Below are 16,720 nucleotides of genomic sequence, written 5' to 3'. Positions count from 1 at the left end.
ATAGTTTTTCTTGGATTGATCTGAGCCAATAAGGTCTGTGTAATTTGGTGGTAACTTTGCTATCAGAAGCCAGATCCTTTAAATTAGGTAAAACCTGAGATCAGGTTCACTGTCAAGTGCCTAATATTTTAAGATATGATACAGCTTTGACAACTGTTTGTTGTTTGAAGCCAGAGCCTATATACGGTTTGTAACCTGATATATTGGAGCTGTGTCTGAGACTTTCTGTATGTCACTGTGCACTGATGGATATGCTTGCTGATATCCAAAGCCCAAGACTTTATGTTCTCTCTGGCATGAGGGATAGTATTAGTATTTATTTTTGACTCTGTAAGTACTCATATTAAAGCAAGATACATGTGCTCATGCCTGCAAGTTCCCTGTAACCTAAGGGTTGCCTCTGTGGGTCAGAGCTGTATGATTTGCATAACATTAGTGTCAGGAATGGGGTTATTAGTTTGGCAGAGGGGTCATCCATGCCAAACTAGTAAGTCCACTATGGTTATGTCAAAACCCAGTTCTGAGAGAATCTCTTTTCAACCACAGGCAGCTATGGAACAAGCAGCATGCAATCCCATTTCAAGAGTGTGCCAAGTTCAAGCAGCACCAACAATTTCAAAGTAAAGAGCACAATGAAATTCTTAAACTAACTTAGAAAAAACAGAGAACAAATTAATGAGCAAGAAGCCGCCAATATCATCAATTAGGTGAAGAGCAACGAAAGACATGGACTTTTAAAGTTTTAAGGCAAAAAGCACCTAGAACGAAGTCAAACACTATATGAAAACAACAGTTTGCAATGCACCAAACTTAGGCTTAGTTTCAGGCCCACTGTGATGTAGCATAGGCGAGATATACCAGGCAGGTTAGACCTTCACACTAAGTTCTCCAACCACTGGGAACGTTTTTCTGGTTCAGTCCTGCAGCTCTGACTCATCTGGGAAGGAGTCTGGGCACCGTGTTTCTCACAGCCAGATCTTCTGCATGGTCTAGTCCTCTTTAGTCGGCTGGGCCCTTTTACAGTGAGGAGTCTTTTTGTGTCCCTGAAGCACAATATGCTTACTGTTGTCAAACAGGAGGCCACCAACACCTTGACCCTTGAAGAACTGTTCGAGTCCCTGGGTGTCAGCAGAATTTAGAATTCCTTGAATCCTTGTGAGACCTCTTCTTCCGGCAAAAGCCAGGATTCAGGGTTTTTCTTTCAGTGGAGCCATCTTTTTTAGAATGAGTCTACACAGATCCAAGAAGGGTCTGAGGTGGTGGTGTATGTGTAAGATTTATCCTGTGCATATCCTGTGCACTAGCCAGTGATTGGAAGATTTCTACCGCTCAATTCTAACACTTTTATCACAGTCTCTCCACCTCCTTTTACCACACTTCTTCTTTGTCTCAATGTGAAATTACCCAGTAACACTCATTTCAAGATGCTGGTACTCATCTGCCATAAGTCAAGCCTGTCTTCAGCTCCTTTCCCACTTCCTTACCTGACAGGGTTAAAGCTGGCTTTTCCTCCTATTGTAGCTGGAGCTTGACTCTGAGAATCTTGTAGATGAATACTAGAAACCTTTCTTGGCATCTCCAAGGCAAAAACAACAAAATAAGTTGCCTCTTGTTCAGCCAATCATTCCTGTTCTCTTCCAGATAGCTAGTGCCGGCTAAATTGTCACCAGTTACCGCCCATTGGCCTTTCCTGGCCCGAAGGCAAGACACTGTCATCTGAATCAGGGTCATTATGTCCCCCAGCCAGGGGTGTGTAGTCCATTTCTGGAGGCATTGTGAGTGGCAAAACGAGTTTTAAGACAGTTCTAGCTCAGGCAGCCTAAAGCACATTTTATACAAATCTACTTTTCTGCTTCAGTTGTCAGAAGTTAATAAAAATCTAAGTTCACCACTAAGTGACATTTAAAAACTTAAACAGGGAATAATTTTGAAGCATTTTTCTGGCCATTTTTTTACATGAAGGTGGAAAATAAGGACCCCACAAAGGCATGCTAGGGAAAGGCCAAGCCAGATCTACAAAGTGAAATAGCTTTTGGGTTTTATTTCACTGTGAGGGCCCACTAACCCCAATATGTGGTAAGCTCTATTTTATATATCAGTATCCTTTTAGGATTGACTGATGGATATTTAAAAATAACCATTTCCAAAAGAGCAAATGTGTTTTCCCTCCCATGTGTCAGTGCAGTAAATATAAAACTGCAGCCCAGTTAGAGCACAGTGATGCTTCTAGCCGATGTACATTTTTGTCATATATGTGTGTGTGGTGTAGATGTACTCAGCTGCCGATATATTATATTTAAGTTTTCATGCCGCAGGTGCACTTAAGGCACCATTACGTTGGTCTTACAGTGAAGTAAGTTAGGCCACATAGAGTTCCAATGTACATCTCAGTTTTAGGAGAAGAAACATGGCATGTTTTGCAGTGGCAAAGTGCACACAGCCGTAGAATCAGCAAACATTATGAAAAATCTGGGGTAATCTTGCACCAACGTTGGGTTAGGAGTAACATTTCTGTGAGATGCGTGACCCTGTAATAGCTCCGTAACATGAAGGATAGCTTTGCTGTCAGAAGCCTGAGCCTGTAACGTCTGTGTAGTCTGAGTGACATTTGTGTAATTTAATGATTGACTTCCCCATCTTGTCTGCACTTATGCGATCTATGTAGCCTCATGGATTGCTTTTGTGGTATGCGTGATCAGCCTGGTAGATCTCTTCATAGTGTGAGATAGGTGTGTTGCTCGAAGACTAAGAGATCTGTGTAAAATACATGAGAGCTCTGATAACTGAGTTATGGAGGTGGATCTGCTCTTGTAAACCTTGCAACACCTCTCTGTTCTGCACCTCTAAGATCTCTGTAAAGAATTCCTGCTTGAGTTTCTGCAGTAAGTATGATATTTGTGACTCCGCTGTCTGAAGCATTATCCTTCAGGATGTCACCTGATGGCTAGATCCTGATAAGCATTCCATATCCTGTAAGACTTCTGTAAGCTGAAAGATAGGGCTTGAATAGGGAATGTTTGTGTGTGTGTGTGTGTGCGTTTGTGCTGTTTGAAACATTGAAAGAGGTTGTGTAATCATAGCAATGCTAGATAAGTCTTAATTTCAAAGCCTCGGCCTTTATATGCTTTGTACCCCATGTGACAGCTAGCCATGTGAACTGAGCATATGATATAGGTGTAATATGAGAGATCAGATATGCGATACTAAAGTGATAACTTTTCTTGGAAAACCTTGGGCATCATTAAAATCTGTGACAGCTGAGAGACTGCTATTCTTTGTAACGCTTACATCTATCTGACTTGTGGATACTGGATAATGTAAAGTCAGACCCTAGACATATACGTATAAACAACTCTTACTGATGTCCCTTGCCCAAAGGTGAGAATAAAACATTTTCACTATGCAGAATACTACTTTAACTCCCACTTTGCAGGACTACTTGACTCCATGCCTTTATGTCTGCCTTACAATCACTGCATTATCATATTTGTACTTCACCTATTTTTATGTGCCTTTAAGAACTACCAGCTAGGTCAAAGTATTCATATGCAGCCTCAACACATCCCTGTAATCAAGATGTCTTTATTGTTGTGATATCAATAAGTATTTAATGTGTCTGCTGTGAATACGTTGCAATTACATAAACAGCTCTACTTGAAAAAGGTTAGACATGCCTATGTGGAAAACAAAGATCAAGTATGTAATTTGCGATATACCCAACATTTTGCTGAAAGGATTAAAATTAAAAACAATTTCGAAACATCTGCCATTGCGGACCTTCTTTACTGCATCTTGTAGACACTTCAGTCAGTCTTCTTAATCTGTGAAATTTGCAGCGTTTATAATGTTTAATTGTATGTTTGTGATGTGGAGGCGATGGCTCCTGAAGAAGAAAGGCCCTTATTGCTTACCTGAAGGACAATGCACCCTTGTTACCCCACCATCTCCTTTCACTTATACCTTTTACTCTATGTACATAAGGCATCACAATATTTTTTTTTGCCATCATATCCACAAATTCTCTATGGATTATATCGGGGAAAATGAATATGTTAAATATATACAGTGGATCACAATCATTTATTTTTTGGGCATTTGCAAATCTTCAATGGATTATAGCAGGGGAAGTGTACATGTTAAATATACTTGGGGGATCACAATCAATTGTTTTTTGGCATAATATACACTAGTCCCCAATGGATTACAGCGGGTAAAATCCATATGGTAAATAATAGTGCTCTGAACGATGGCATGTTGGGTGGATGATATGGAGTGCTTTGAAGTGCATCTGGTGGCTCACGGAGAATAATGATGGTTCACAATTATTCTGTCATAATTTGGTGTACCTTCAATGCCAAAATATGTAAAAAAAGAAGGGTTCTAAATATACATTAGAAGGACAAGCTCAAAGAATTCTCCCTGAGGCACTCTGCATATTATGTTATCTAAATCAAACGCATCTTCCATTTCACAGTCATAGCTATGATGTCTAGAACCATAATTTTAAATTTATTTTTCAGTATGGGAGAGAAACGGAACAGATGAATAAACTAAGCAGAAGCGAAGGCAGACAAAAACTATTTTCGTTTGATTTGGATGTCCAGGTAAGCTCTACTTTTGTCCTGAACAATTGTTATTGCTAATATTGAATTTGTACATTGGGTTTTGTTCTCTGCCTCTTCTGGGCACAAGGAATGTGTACATAAACATGGAGTAGGATAATGACATGTCACAAGCAGTGTGCCTGCCAGGAGAAGCATGTCTTTACAGGTGTTTCGAAAATGTAGAGGTGTTTGCCAATTAGATCATGATCACTAGAGTATTATTGCCACTACCACCTCACCCTCATGGAACAATCTTTTCTGTTTTAGACCAGTTTGAAACCCCCAGTTTAACATTCTGTAATCAGTTGCCTAATAAGGTCATATCCTAAAAGATGCACTCAAAAGGTTGCGTCTGACCGGGAAATGCGTAGCATCTGGTTTATGGGATTTGAGAATCTCTGGAATGATGATAGGCGCTCTTCACAAATGGATTACCAGCAAGGTCAGAGATTTGCTTCTAAGGCTTACTGTGTGAGAAGCACATTTCTCACCTTCTTGGAATTCATAAAGACTACCCAGTATATTTCTGAAAAGCTGCAAACATCTCATACTTTCACAAATATTAATGTGTAAATATTTACACATCTAGGCCCATATGTATAGAAAATTCATTTGCATTTCCTATATAGTGAATCCTAAGAAATTGCTATTTATGAAATGCAAAACAGAATGTAAGAAAATTGCGATTTCCTAGTAGCGATTCCTATTGGAAAATCATAATTTTAGAAATGCTAAACAATTTGTACCTATGGGCCTAAGCCCTCAATTAACATACTTACCTAGAAAGTGGAGCTCATGTAGAGCGCTCCTAAGCCATTGAGGCGAGTGAGGTTCTACTTGGCACTATAAAAACTGAAAAAATTGTACCTCCTTACCATTGGATTAGATCCGATGGTTATAGCATTTCTAAAATGCCCCTTTCACATTTAAGAAATGCTTTGTACCAGTGGTTAGGAAATCACAAATAGGAAATCCCAATTTGTGATTTCCTATTTTGGTACTCGCAAAATGCAATTTCTACTGGGTAGGATTGGCGGTTTGCGATACCCCTTAGCCCTTTAGTACATTTGGAAAGTGTGTTTTGCATTTCTTAAATGGGCCAAAATCGCAATTTGTCCCGTTAACAAATGCTAATTCCTTTTGTACATATGGACCCTACATCTGTAGGAGGTTTACATTTCTACACTCCAAAAGACAATGCATTGGTGCATCTCACTGTTTAACAGTTTTGTTTGTTTTTCCAAGAGGAAACTATTTTTGACCATTGACAAACACCTTTCTCTACAGGTCCACCAATTTTGCAAGTGTTTTCCCCATATCACACTGAACACGGATTTACTCAGCCATTTGTAAGAGTAAATGTATGATCTTCAGGTTGATAAAAGTATCTGAATGACCACACACCCCATCAGTGGATTTTCTTACATGTACAATTTCACCATCCTAAATCAGTTTATACCCAAATGCACAATTTCTGATTCTAGGTTGATTTACATTGACGCTGCAAATGTTGCAAATTTTCCTCATAATGGTTATTTCTTCTTTTGTAACAAAGCTCTGCCTACCTTGAAATTCAATATGTGGTCCTCAAATTCTTGATGGTCACAGTTTTCTATGAATACTCACACGTTTACATTCCTAAATATAGCATATCTAAATTTTCACATAAGAAAATGTAATGTGCCCATACATTTGTACTATTTAACTTTTTTCTTGCTTGCCCATGTGGAAGCCATTTTCACCTCTTAATATTTTCACCTCTGGAGTAAAGCCTTCATCTGCACTTCTATGGATTGCTGAACTTCATTAGATTCACTCTTACCTTTGACTGGAATACATTTCCAGATTGCAAACAATTTATGATAAACCACAAACCTATGTATTTTTCATTGTTCACCACCATCTGTCATTATTCACCACCTTTTCCAGGTGTTTCTACTCTGCAGCTCCCAAACCCCACACTTCTAATTATGCTATTTGTGCACCTAGGATACAATGTAGGTGTGGACATAACTTTGTGATTCGCTCCCTCTGTGAATCAGGAATAGAATTTTGCCCTTGCCAGTAATGCTAATTTACAGTAATGTTACACTGTGGTAGCTTTGAGGCCGCATTTCAAAGGCAGAATCCACCTAGGTTGAATAGAGGTTTACAGATTTCTTATTTTGCAGGTGTAAATTCAAGTATCGATGTCACAAATATGTATTTACAGAGTCACAAAGTGATTTACTAAAGCAAAACAACACCACTATGGTATAATTTTAGGTGTAAGAAAATCTCACAGGGGCATGGAGTGGGCATTCCTTGGTGAGAATTCTGATCCAAATCAATGAGGAGGTGTTTTGCTTTCACTAATGACCAAGCTGACAAAAATCTTCTTAGTTTAAAGAAGACATTTATTATTATGTCACCATGAGGTTCCTAAAAAATGAAGGAGATTAGTAGGTCGAGAGCACATGTTTAAAAATAGCCACAGCAACGAAAGGAAAATATACCACAATGATGGAATGTACACAGCAAATATATGTGATTATATTATAGCATATTTGCAAAGCAAAGAATAAAGTAAAAATTCATCACCGTAGGGCCTTCCAAGCTCTTCATCTGTCTCATGCCAACAAGAAGATGACACCATTCAACTGCGAGAAAGAGATATCCACCCTCACGGGACAAGTGTCAGGCATTTGAAGTCCAATCCTGACCGAGGTCTTAGAAATTCCCTCACTAATGAGGAGGGACACCTTTTTATAGCTTAAACAACCATAGAAAGAGCCTTCTAGTAGACCTCCCCAGATGGAAATATTCAAACATGCTGGCTACTGTAGGTCAGAGATGTAAGAGAAACGTTGACAGTGGCCAACCTTCCAAGGCTCTCTTCCCAAGGCCGAACTGTTCCCTGCACTGAAGAAAACATGCTAACTGACTAACTGTTCGTGTTCGGTGAGAAAGGAATACGAAAAACACAAGCTTAGTTTACCCTGTGGAAAAACACAGCTCAACTGCAATGTCTCAACTGCAATATCTAACATCACGATAAAGCCAATAGGCAGCTAAACTGAATACAAAATATAGTCTGCAACTTGTGAACACTGAACAACTAATATGCAAAATGGTGCAACACGAAGTCAGTGGTCAAATACATATATTTTCATTACAGAACGCAAGGGAGCATCCAGTTGTCCTCATCAATCACAGACAGTTTCCAGGAGTGCAGAAACAAGTTAATGTTCACAATGTGTGCTTCATCATTGTCTCATCACAAAAAGATGGATCATAATACCTTTAGGTATCTCACTGCAGTGAAGGATGTGAACCTTAAGCTTTTACAGTTGCTGATTGATCAGCAAAGACTGGAACACCACATAGACCACAAGGCAAGGATGTCAAATAGGAATGCTGACCTCCCTTCTCAAAGATTTCCCCCTTCATGTGACAGGGAGTGTCATGGACATGGGACATCTGTGTATGTCTTCTCCTAAAGAGGTATGAAAGTCCTTGTATGACAAAAAAGCTATGCACCTACCCCTGCCACTCTTTGGCTTTCTATGCCCAGTTATGTGATGTTATCCCTGTTGGTCTTGAAAATGTAATTTTGAAACATTCCAGTCTAGAGTAGCCTATGAGTGTTTCCAAAGGTAACACTCAGCAAGGAGGAAAGATAAGGGAATATCAGGCTACTCAAGGTATAACTGAGGCCACTAAACAACACAGAACAGGAGATAGACAAGAGCAAAGCATGATCAAAGCAAGGGGTGTACTGGTATATGAACAAGAGGTCTCTTGGTAGCTCGGAGAAAGCCCTTTAGACTGACACCAGCAGATTACTCTTAACAACAGTCATACAGCAAAGTCATAGTGAGATAGGCTAGATAGAGACCAAGTGCAAGATGGACCAAGACTGACAACAACACTGAGTAAGACCCCAAAGGACCTGGGATCAACAACAGAAGTCATGCTCTTACCTGGTCGGAATGGAGACCAAGCCATAGGTCACACTGTAGAAAACCAGAGTGGAATTACCCAGAATAGAGGACAGACAAGACAGCAATCACACAAGGAGAAAACCAGGACAAGGAGTATAGGGCTTCATAAATAAAGAGCAGGAATACAGAAATGAAGGATTGACTGTATCCAAAAGGCACTGGAACATGTAATGCCCTATTGGTACAGGGAACCAGAACCAGAACTAGGATTCAAACCAAGGGACTCGAGACTGTACCAAACAGGCACTGGAACAAGAAATGGCTCCTTGGTACTGATGCAGTGTAACTAGGATTGAGAGCAAGGATCTCAAGGATGTACTTAACAAGCAACGGAATAAATAATGCACTGCTGTATATGGAAACTGGAACTGGGACTCAGAGCAAGGAACTCAAGGCTGTACTCAGCACTGGAACAAGAATGCCTCATTGGTACAGGGAAAATGGAACTAGGATTCAGAGCAAGAAACTCGAGAATGTAGCCATGAGGCACTGGACAAGTTATGCTCTGTTGGTACATGAGATAAGCACAGGAATTCAAACAAGAACAGGACAGAAATTCAGAATAAAGAAATAAAGGGAACCACTGCCAACTCAGCAAATATGTGGTTGGAGGCCTAACAGGGAAAACAGAGAAATCAGGAAATTATGATAGAAAGGAAAGCAAGACTGGGAAACAAGGAAAGCACATAAACACAATGCTGCTCAGGGTAGTCACAAGAAAACAGGACACTGCAATCAGCAGTAGCAGAAATCAGGAACTTCTCACAAGATTTCAAGGCTTTAGGTGTGGAGGCAACTGGAGAAGCAAGCTGGAGCATCCAGCAACAACAGCTGTTGAAACACAAGGTATGAAAACAGAGGCCAGACTTAAATCCCTCCTCCCAGCTCACAGCTACAAAGAGTAATTGGAATTCAGAGCAGTTGTGAGCAGGCTACAGCACAGTGCAGATGAGAGCAGGTGAGAGCAGTCAAGGCCCCGCCTCTAGCTGTCTACCTGAAGGAGTGCACAGAGGTTCCAGGAAGCAACCTGTGGGCATAACGAAAATCTGGAGTGGAACATGGATCTGATCTTATTTCCTAATATGGAAGGGATTCATGTAAGGGAGCACATGAGCATGCTGCAAGTGGTAAGCTAGAGTTCAAAATATAATAAGATTCACCCAAAGTCTCCTCTCCAGCGCTCATGCAAGTACCATAATGCATTAGTGGTTGATAAGTAAACCCTTGAATGGAATCTAGAGTGGATCTGATAATGAGATTTTAAATACTGATGTTCAGCACAGGTTCCAAACTATTATTCATGAGGGCTGCAGACATACAGAAAGTCCTCATGTAGTGCCACCCAATGGCAGGATCGCAGGATATTGACACCTATGCTGGGTCCTGTCTGTAATTTCATAGATGAGCCACAAAATAATGCACTAGAATATATCCCAGAATGATTGGAAGTGGCTGAGATTGATTCAAGCATTTTACTCACCACTTTGGCTGTCTAAATCATTCTAGGGCAGGGGTGCAGGACGTTTTGCATATGACATTTGTGTGGGGAGAAGCAGTGCCTACTAACCTTTTCTTATAAAGTATATTGAGTGCCCAATCACTCCATTCACCAGTATATGTATTCAGTGTGTATCCATGAATGCATGTATGAGATCCTGTGGACATGTGGAATGTTATACTTATGTTGTATGAGTGGCAGATTGTTTCCAGGATGAGCTATGTTTTTTTTTTTTTAATATAGCGTGACTGGTCTTCAATGTTCAGCCAGTGGACATGAAAACTGGCATGCTGCAAAACAGATGTCTGGTGTATGAGGAAACATCCATATTCTGCCCTGTAACAGCACTTAGCTTCCTCTCTTCTTTCTGGTGTACACCGAGTTGCTTACAATAAAAAGTTCCTTTGCTCAGGGATTCTGGTCTCTGGCTCCCAATACACATACCTCAATAATTTGTTTCTAGCCCTCTCTGCTGTTCTTCCAGCAAGAAAGCATGGGAAAATAGTTTCCTTGGGTTAGGGAAGAAATTGCATCATGGTTTTGTTCTTTCTGCCCTGTCCCTTCCTAGCCATGTGATATTGGTGTTATGAGATGCCTCTCTGAACTAGATAGGTACATAACATGGACTGAAGGTATATGCTTCTGTGTTCATGAATGCAAATATTTTCAGTAATGTTTAGATTTATTGAAACATTAATTACTCTGATAACAATAACAGAATTCATTTAGTATAGACTCCCACTCATTTAACATTGCAGTCAACAGCCTGCTTGTTCAGGCAACAGGTTGCTTCTGATTTATTATCATCTAACCTGCCAATAGAGGGGATGCTCACCAACAAGTTCCAAGCTGTAAGACCACTGGATTTCACACATATTTCCAGCTCCCAGATATGTTCCTGTCAGTAAGCTACTAGAACATGTGGCTGGCACATGTCCTTGTGTTCAGGTATTTTGTGCTCAGATACCAACAAATGTCTGCAGGGCTCCCTAAATGATCTATAGATGAGCCCTGGCCCTCCACTTATGGCTTCCAAGGTAGAGACTTCTGTAGTTGGAGGGTGGGGTCTTCACACAACACATGGAGACACTCAGATAGGAGGCAAGTTAATTCATGCTACAGCCACAGCCTGATAGCTCTTGGTTTGGGTCCATCCTCCCTCCAACTGCTGTTTAGGTCCTGCTGCATCTCCGTGCAGGTTCTATTTAACACATCATCCCCAAAATGTTGTAGTGGGAGGGTTTGGTTTTTGTACAAGAGGCTGAAGCCACTTAAGTGGAAGTTAAGTCCTTTATTTCATTTTAGACCCTTATGTTGCTGTAGTTTAGTCTTTTTACATTTGGAGAACTCCAGGCATTGAGAACTGTAAATGCATAAGGCTAGTCCCATGCATTTGTGGGGACTGCATTCTTGCTTAAGTTTGCATGTATTAGGGATTTTCTGTGTTTTCATGATGCATGAAGTGTTTGTTTCATTCTGTTTTGCATGAAAGTATAGCAAAGGAAAAACAGTGCCCTCCTGCATGTTGGGTTGTGGAAGTACATATTGGTCTTGTGTATTGTGACTGTGTCTGACTGTTAAACTATTCGGGAGAATAACTATCTGTGTGTTGTTTTGGGATAACTAGATGCCTTTGTACTGGTGTGCGATGGTGGGGAAGTTGAGTACAGAGGTTGGCAACAGAGATTACAGACGGTTATACTGTGCAAGTGTTTGGAGAAGGGTTGAACCCTAGTGCTGCCAAGGTGTGGAAGAGGGGTAATTTGTCTTAAGGGGTTATAATTTTTTAGCCCACTGAACCATCGTACCTTAATCCTGGTTGTGTCAATGTTGAAGGTGCAGGGAGCAGGCTGATGCAATGTGTCGGCCCCCTGACAGTAACGGACATGCATTGATTTTCTTCACGCAACAGCAGCAATGCATCAGGTTCAAGATGCAGTGGTTCCAGAGGCGATGCGTCGGGCTGATCCCCACTGCAGAGGTGATGTGTTTACTCCAATCCACGCAATGGGGCTGATGCACCAGTGTCGATCCATGCAACAGGCGATATGCTGGTTCTGATCGGTGCAGCAGTGGCAATGTGTCATTTCATCTGCAGCAAACACCTTAGGCCCATTTCCAAGGGTTCAGAACAGGAGTGCCATCATTGGGCAGGGCAGACTCACAGATGGCAGAGTCCAGGTATAGATTTGTATTGGTTGGATGTCTTTTATGTCCATGAGATTCCAATCAGGAGACCAGTAAGCTTGAGTCACTGTAGCTTGTGAGTTGGAAAGATGTAGGTCCAGTCCTTTTCACTCCCAGGCTAAAGGGCAGCATCAGCAGGTCAGCACATCAAAGCTGGAATCCAGCAACGTAGCAGTCCAAAAGAGTGGCATTCCTTTTAGCAGCACAGACGTCCGTCTTCCTGGCAGAGTATCCACAGGTCCAGAAGTGTACTGAGCGGAGTCAAAGGTCCAATACTTATACCCATTTGTACCTTTAAAGTGGGGAGACTTCAAAAAGGTGCATACTCACTACACCGGGGTATGCAGTCATTTGTGTGTGGACAGGACAAAGCCTATTTATTGTAAATGAGGTTGTGTCCAGCTCCTCCCTCCCATCCTGCCAAGGAATGGCCTATCAGGGCCCATCAAATCACACCTAATCTCCCTTTATGTGTGGCTGTCTAGGAGGAATACACAAAGCCCAGCTGTCTCCCACACCAGACATGTGATCAGAGACAGGAAGCTGGCTAGGTGAAGACAATACTAACTTTGTAAAAGTGGCATTTTCAGACTTGCAATTTAAAGTCGACTCCACCATAAGTTGTGATTTTAAATTGTGATTCCAGAGACACCAAGCTCAAAAAAAGTATCTCTTCCAGATTGTGAAATACACTTATAAAATGTAATAAGGTAATCCCAAAGTTAACATATGGGAGAGATAGGTCTTGACGTAGTGAAAACGAATTTGAGAGTTGTTTACTACCAGGACATGTCAAACTAAAAGATAGATGGCCTACGTTTTAAATACACTGTACCCTGCCCTTGGGGCCGCTTAGGGCCTATGTTAGAGGTGACATATGTATTAAAAAGGAAGGTTTAGACCTGGCAACAAAGGTATTTTGCCAGGTCGACAAGGCAGCACAAACCGTCATGCACTGGCTTTGCAGTGGCAGACCTGAGTCATGTCTAAAGAGATACTTAAGGGGGTGGCACAATCAGTGCTGCAGGTCTACTATTAACATATAATTTACAGGTCCCGGGCACATGTAGTGCACTTTACTAGGGACTTATAAGTAAATCAGATATGCCTACTGGGGATAAGCCTATGTTACCATGATTTAGGGAAAGAGCACAAGTGCATTAGCACTTGTTAGCAGTAGTAAAGTGAGCAGAATCCTAAGCCCAGCAAAAATGAAGTCAGCAAAACAGGAGGTAGCAGAAGTGTAATGTCCTAGTTTTACAAAGGTGGGTAAGAGGAGTACCCTGTTGAAGGGAGTATGTGTTCTGGTATTGCAAAGATAGGGACAAGAAGTGCCCTGTTTGGAGAGGGAACATGGGGAAGTGTTGTGTCCTTTGGTGTTGTGGCTTGACGTCAGAGGCTGCACTTGTGTGTGTACTCTGGACCGATTCATCAATTTGTACGCAAGTGGAATTTCAAGTAGTGTGTCATAGCAAAGGCAAAGTACATCAGTTTGAGATGTTATTTGTGTAATTGTGTCACATAATTTTGCTCTGGGACCAGTTGTCATTTTGTAAGAATTGTAGGATTTGACAGGTACATGGTACTGAAGGCAGAGTACATTGATGGTTCCCCTGTTGACCGTTTCAGCTTGTGTGTACTGGTGTCAGTCATTGTGTATGAAGGTGGGGTTAGGACTTGGCTTCAGAGGGCATTGGTGTAGGGAGTAGTAAGCTGCACTTTCTTACAGGCTACACATACTGGAGCCTGTTCCCGTCATGTATGGGAGCTTTCAAGGGATATGGTGCTGAATGCAGCTTTAGGTGATTTCTTATGCCTGGCTCTTACTCATAGTGGTTGAGTCAGATTGTGTGATTAGCTGTCGGGTGAAGTGTACTGCTGGTTGGAACCTTTATGTGTTGTGAAACTGTGTCTTAGTAGACTGTCCTGGTGAGTATTTGTGTGTTGCTTTGTAAAGGGAGAATATGTGAGTTGTACTTGTTTCTCAATGATTGTTGCAGCTGTTTGACATCTGTACTGTTTGTAAGGAAAGGAGGTGAAGCAGTGATGTTCATGATTGTGTGGGCATGTGTATAAGATAAGGTAATAGTGTAGTGATACGGCATGTCTGTGTTGTCTTGTGTGTAAGGAAATAGGGTCATGTGACATTTTGTATTAGTGATGCATGGGCTGAGGATGTTTGCTGAAGAATGCTGAGTGTGGCGTCATGAGAATTTGATGATGCATGGAATGTTGGACTCTCTGCAATGGGTGGTGCCTGGCAGGAGAGAGCAGTTGAAGGAATGATGGAGCCTTAACAGTTATTCTCAGGTTGTGGTTGTAACATAAGGGCCAATCTGAAATAAAGAACTTAAGGCACGTTGTGCAAATATCTGGATGCAACATACTGCTCGCAAATTGTGATCAGTATATTTGAAACCATTAAAGGTTTTTAAGAACCAACCTAAACTCTAATAGGTTGGTTCTTAAAAATCCAAAGTGGGTCACAATCTGACTTACTGTATTAATATTAATGAGGTAGGTCAAAAAGTGCAACTCGTTATGATTGGAGTCAGCAGACCACCATGGCTGTAATTGCTTTTTAAATAAAGCAAACTTTTTTTCGAAGTAGCCCATTTTCCTTAAAGGAAACTGGACCTCATTTAAAAAGAAAAGCTTTCTTTCCATTCAAAGTTTGTTTAAGAATCTGCAGGTGTGCCCCCGACCACTGCCTACTCTTCAACAAACTTTTTAAAACATTTACGATGGAGAGGGGTTCCAAGGGCACCCCTTCCATTATGTGAATGGGTTACCACCTCCTTTGAGGTCTATGTAAATTATAAAAAATTTGCAACCAGATTTTGATTGCAGAACACTGACACATAAAATACTGATTCGATATTTGAAAGGGGCACCTACAACATGACCCTTCCCGACAATAAATAGGTATCTTTTTGCTATCTCATTTTAGGAATTGGAAAAAGGTTTCTGACTCCCAAACTGAGTTTAGAAGATCTGAAGAAGCATTTTTACAGTCATTAACGCTGAATTGGAAACTTTTTGAACGTGCAATTGCTTAATACATTTATCCCTTATGTCCGACGTGAGTGGCTTTAGATCTTTGCCATCCAAATTATAAAAAAGGCCAAAACTGGCCCCTAAGAAATAACTTGCAAACATTCATATGTAAACATTTTTATTGTCTATCTAGAAATCCATACCTGGCTTGCAACCAGTGATCAGCAATCAGTTCCCTATGAACACATTTTATTAATCTTGTGAACAATTTGTAACCTGTGCACAATGATGTGCCCATATGTTGTCCATCACTAAAAGGTTTCCAGCTTTTTAATTCTTATAGTTGGATCTTGCAGGCTCTCTGTGGTCTGCATCTGATAATCATAAAGATTTTAATCACATCAACCCAATAGGATTGTTGTGTATATAGATATATTGTCCAAATCATAGTAAACATCAGGACAGAACATTCAGTGGGGAGAATGTCTTCATCTAATTGAAGGGTTAAGTCTCTGAGCACCTATGTGACACCCTCCACGAATGAACGATTTCAGCACAAACCTGCTCCACACAACTCTAAAGGTCAGGGACTTCTGCCCAGGCTTGTTTGTAATTCTTGGCAGAAAGCAGACAAGGTAGAGGTGAGTTTTATTTCATAACATGTGGACGATTGTCACAGGTTAATGAAAAGATAAGTGATTTCTGTTAAAATGAAGATGATATACCTTTAATTACATTTAGAATTGCTTACATAACTACTTTAGTCCTGTACCTACATAAGTAAATAAATCATATTTGCTGCACCACTGTGTCAAGACTATTCTTGGTAGGGGATAATATTAATCTCTTATTCTCTGACCCAGCAAACCAATCCTTAGAGTTCCCATAGAAAATATGTCACTGAAATATCTAAATGTGCATTATCTCAACAGAAAAACACATCCTTATTGTGGTTGTTAGAAATGGGGTCTCTGGTTGGCAGTCAGGTTACCCGCTGTCCAAGCAAGGACCCCCAGTCTAGTCAGGGTAAGTCACACACAATTCAAATTGTCCTGTGTCCACCCTCTGGTAGCTTGGCACTGAGCAATCAGGCTTAACTTAGAAGGCAATGTGTAAAGTATTTGTGCAACAAATCATACAATACCACCATATAGCACCACAAAAAAACACCACACAGGGTTTATAAAAATATATAATATTTATCTGGATAAATGCAGGTCAAAACGATCAAAGATGCAATAAGTAAATGTAGAGATATCACTGAAAAGTTATATAAAGTGTCTTAAGTCTTTTGAAAGCAAACAAAGTCTCTTTAAATCACAAAGTACTGGGTTCGCATGAAAAATCTCCTCAAAGGGACGCAGAGGAGGAGAAGCATGGAAACAATGGGGTGTGCATCAATTTCTCGGGCCCCACACGCCGATGCGTCATTTAATTTCCATGCAGGGACG

General features: G+C 40.8%; 1 protein-coding gene across 2 annotated transcripts in view; it reads left to right on the top strand.

Moving 5' to 3' along the window:
• Nucleotides 1–16,720, top strand: part of DOCK11 (dedicator of cytokinesis 11) — a 1,108,606-nt gene that overhangs the window by 299,251 nt on the left and 792,635 nt on the right. For both annotated transcript variants that reach the window (XM_069212535.1, XM_069212533.1), the window contains exon 10: nt 4,521–4,604. In XM_069212535.1, coding sequence (XP_069068636.1) covers nt 4,521–4,604 — 84 coding nt within the window. The remainder of the gene's footprint in view (nt 1–4,520; nt 4,605–16,720) is intronic.

The sequence above is a fragment of the Pleurodeles waltl genome, chromosome 2_1 (assembly GCF_031143425.1).
Source record: "Pleurodeles waltl isolate 20211129_DDA chromosome 2_1, aPleWal1.hap1.20221129, whole genome shotgun sequence".
Lineage (NCBI taxonomy): Eukaryota > Metazoa > Chordata > Amphibia > Caudata > Salamandridae > Pleurodeles > Pleurodeles waltl.
Note: the sequence above shows the minus strand (reverse complement) of the source record. Positions and strands in the feature narration are given on the sequence as shown.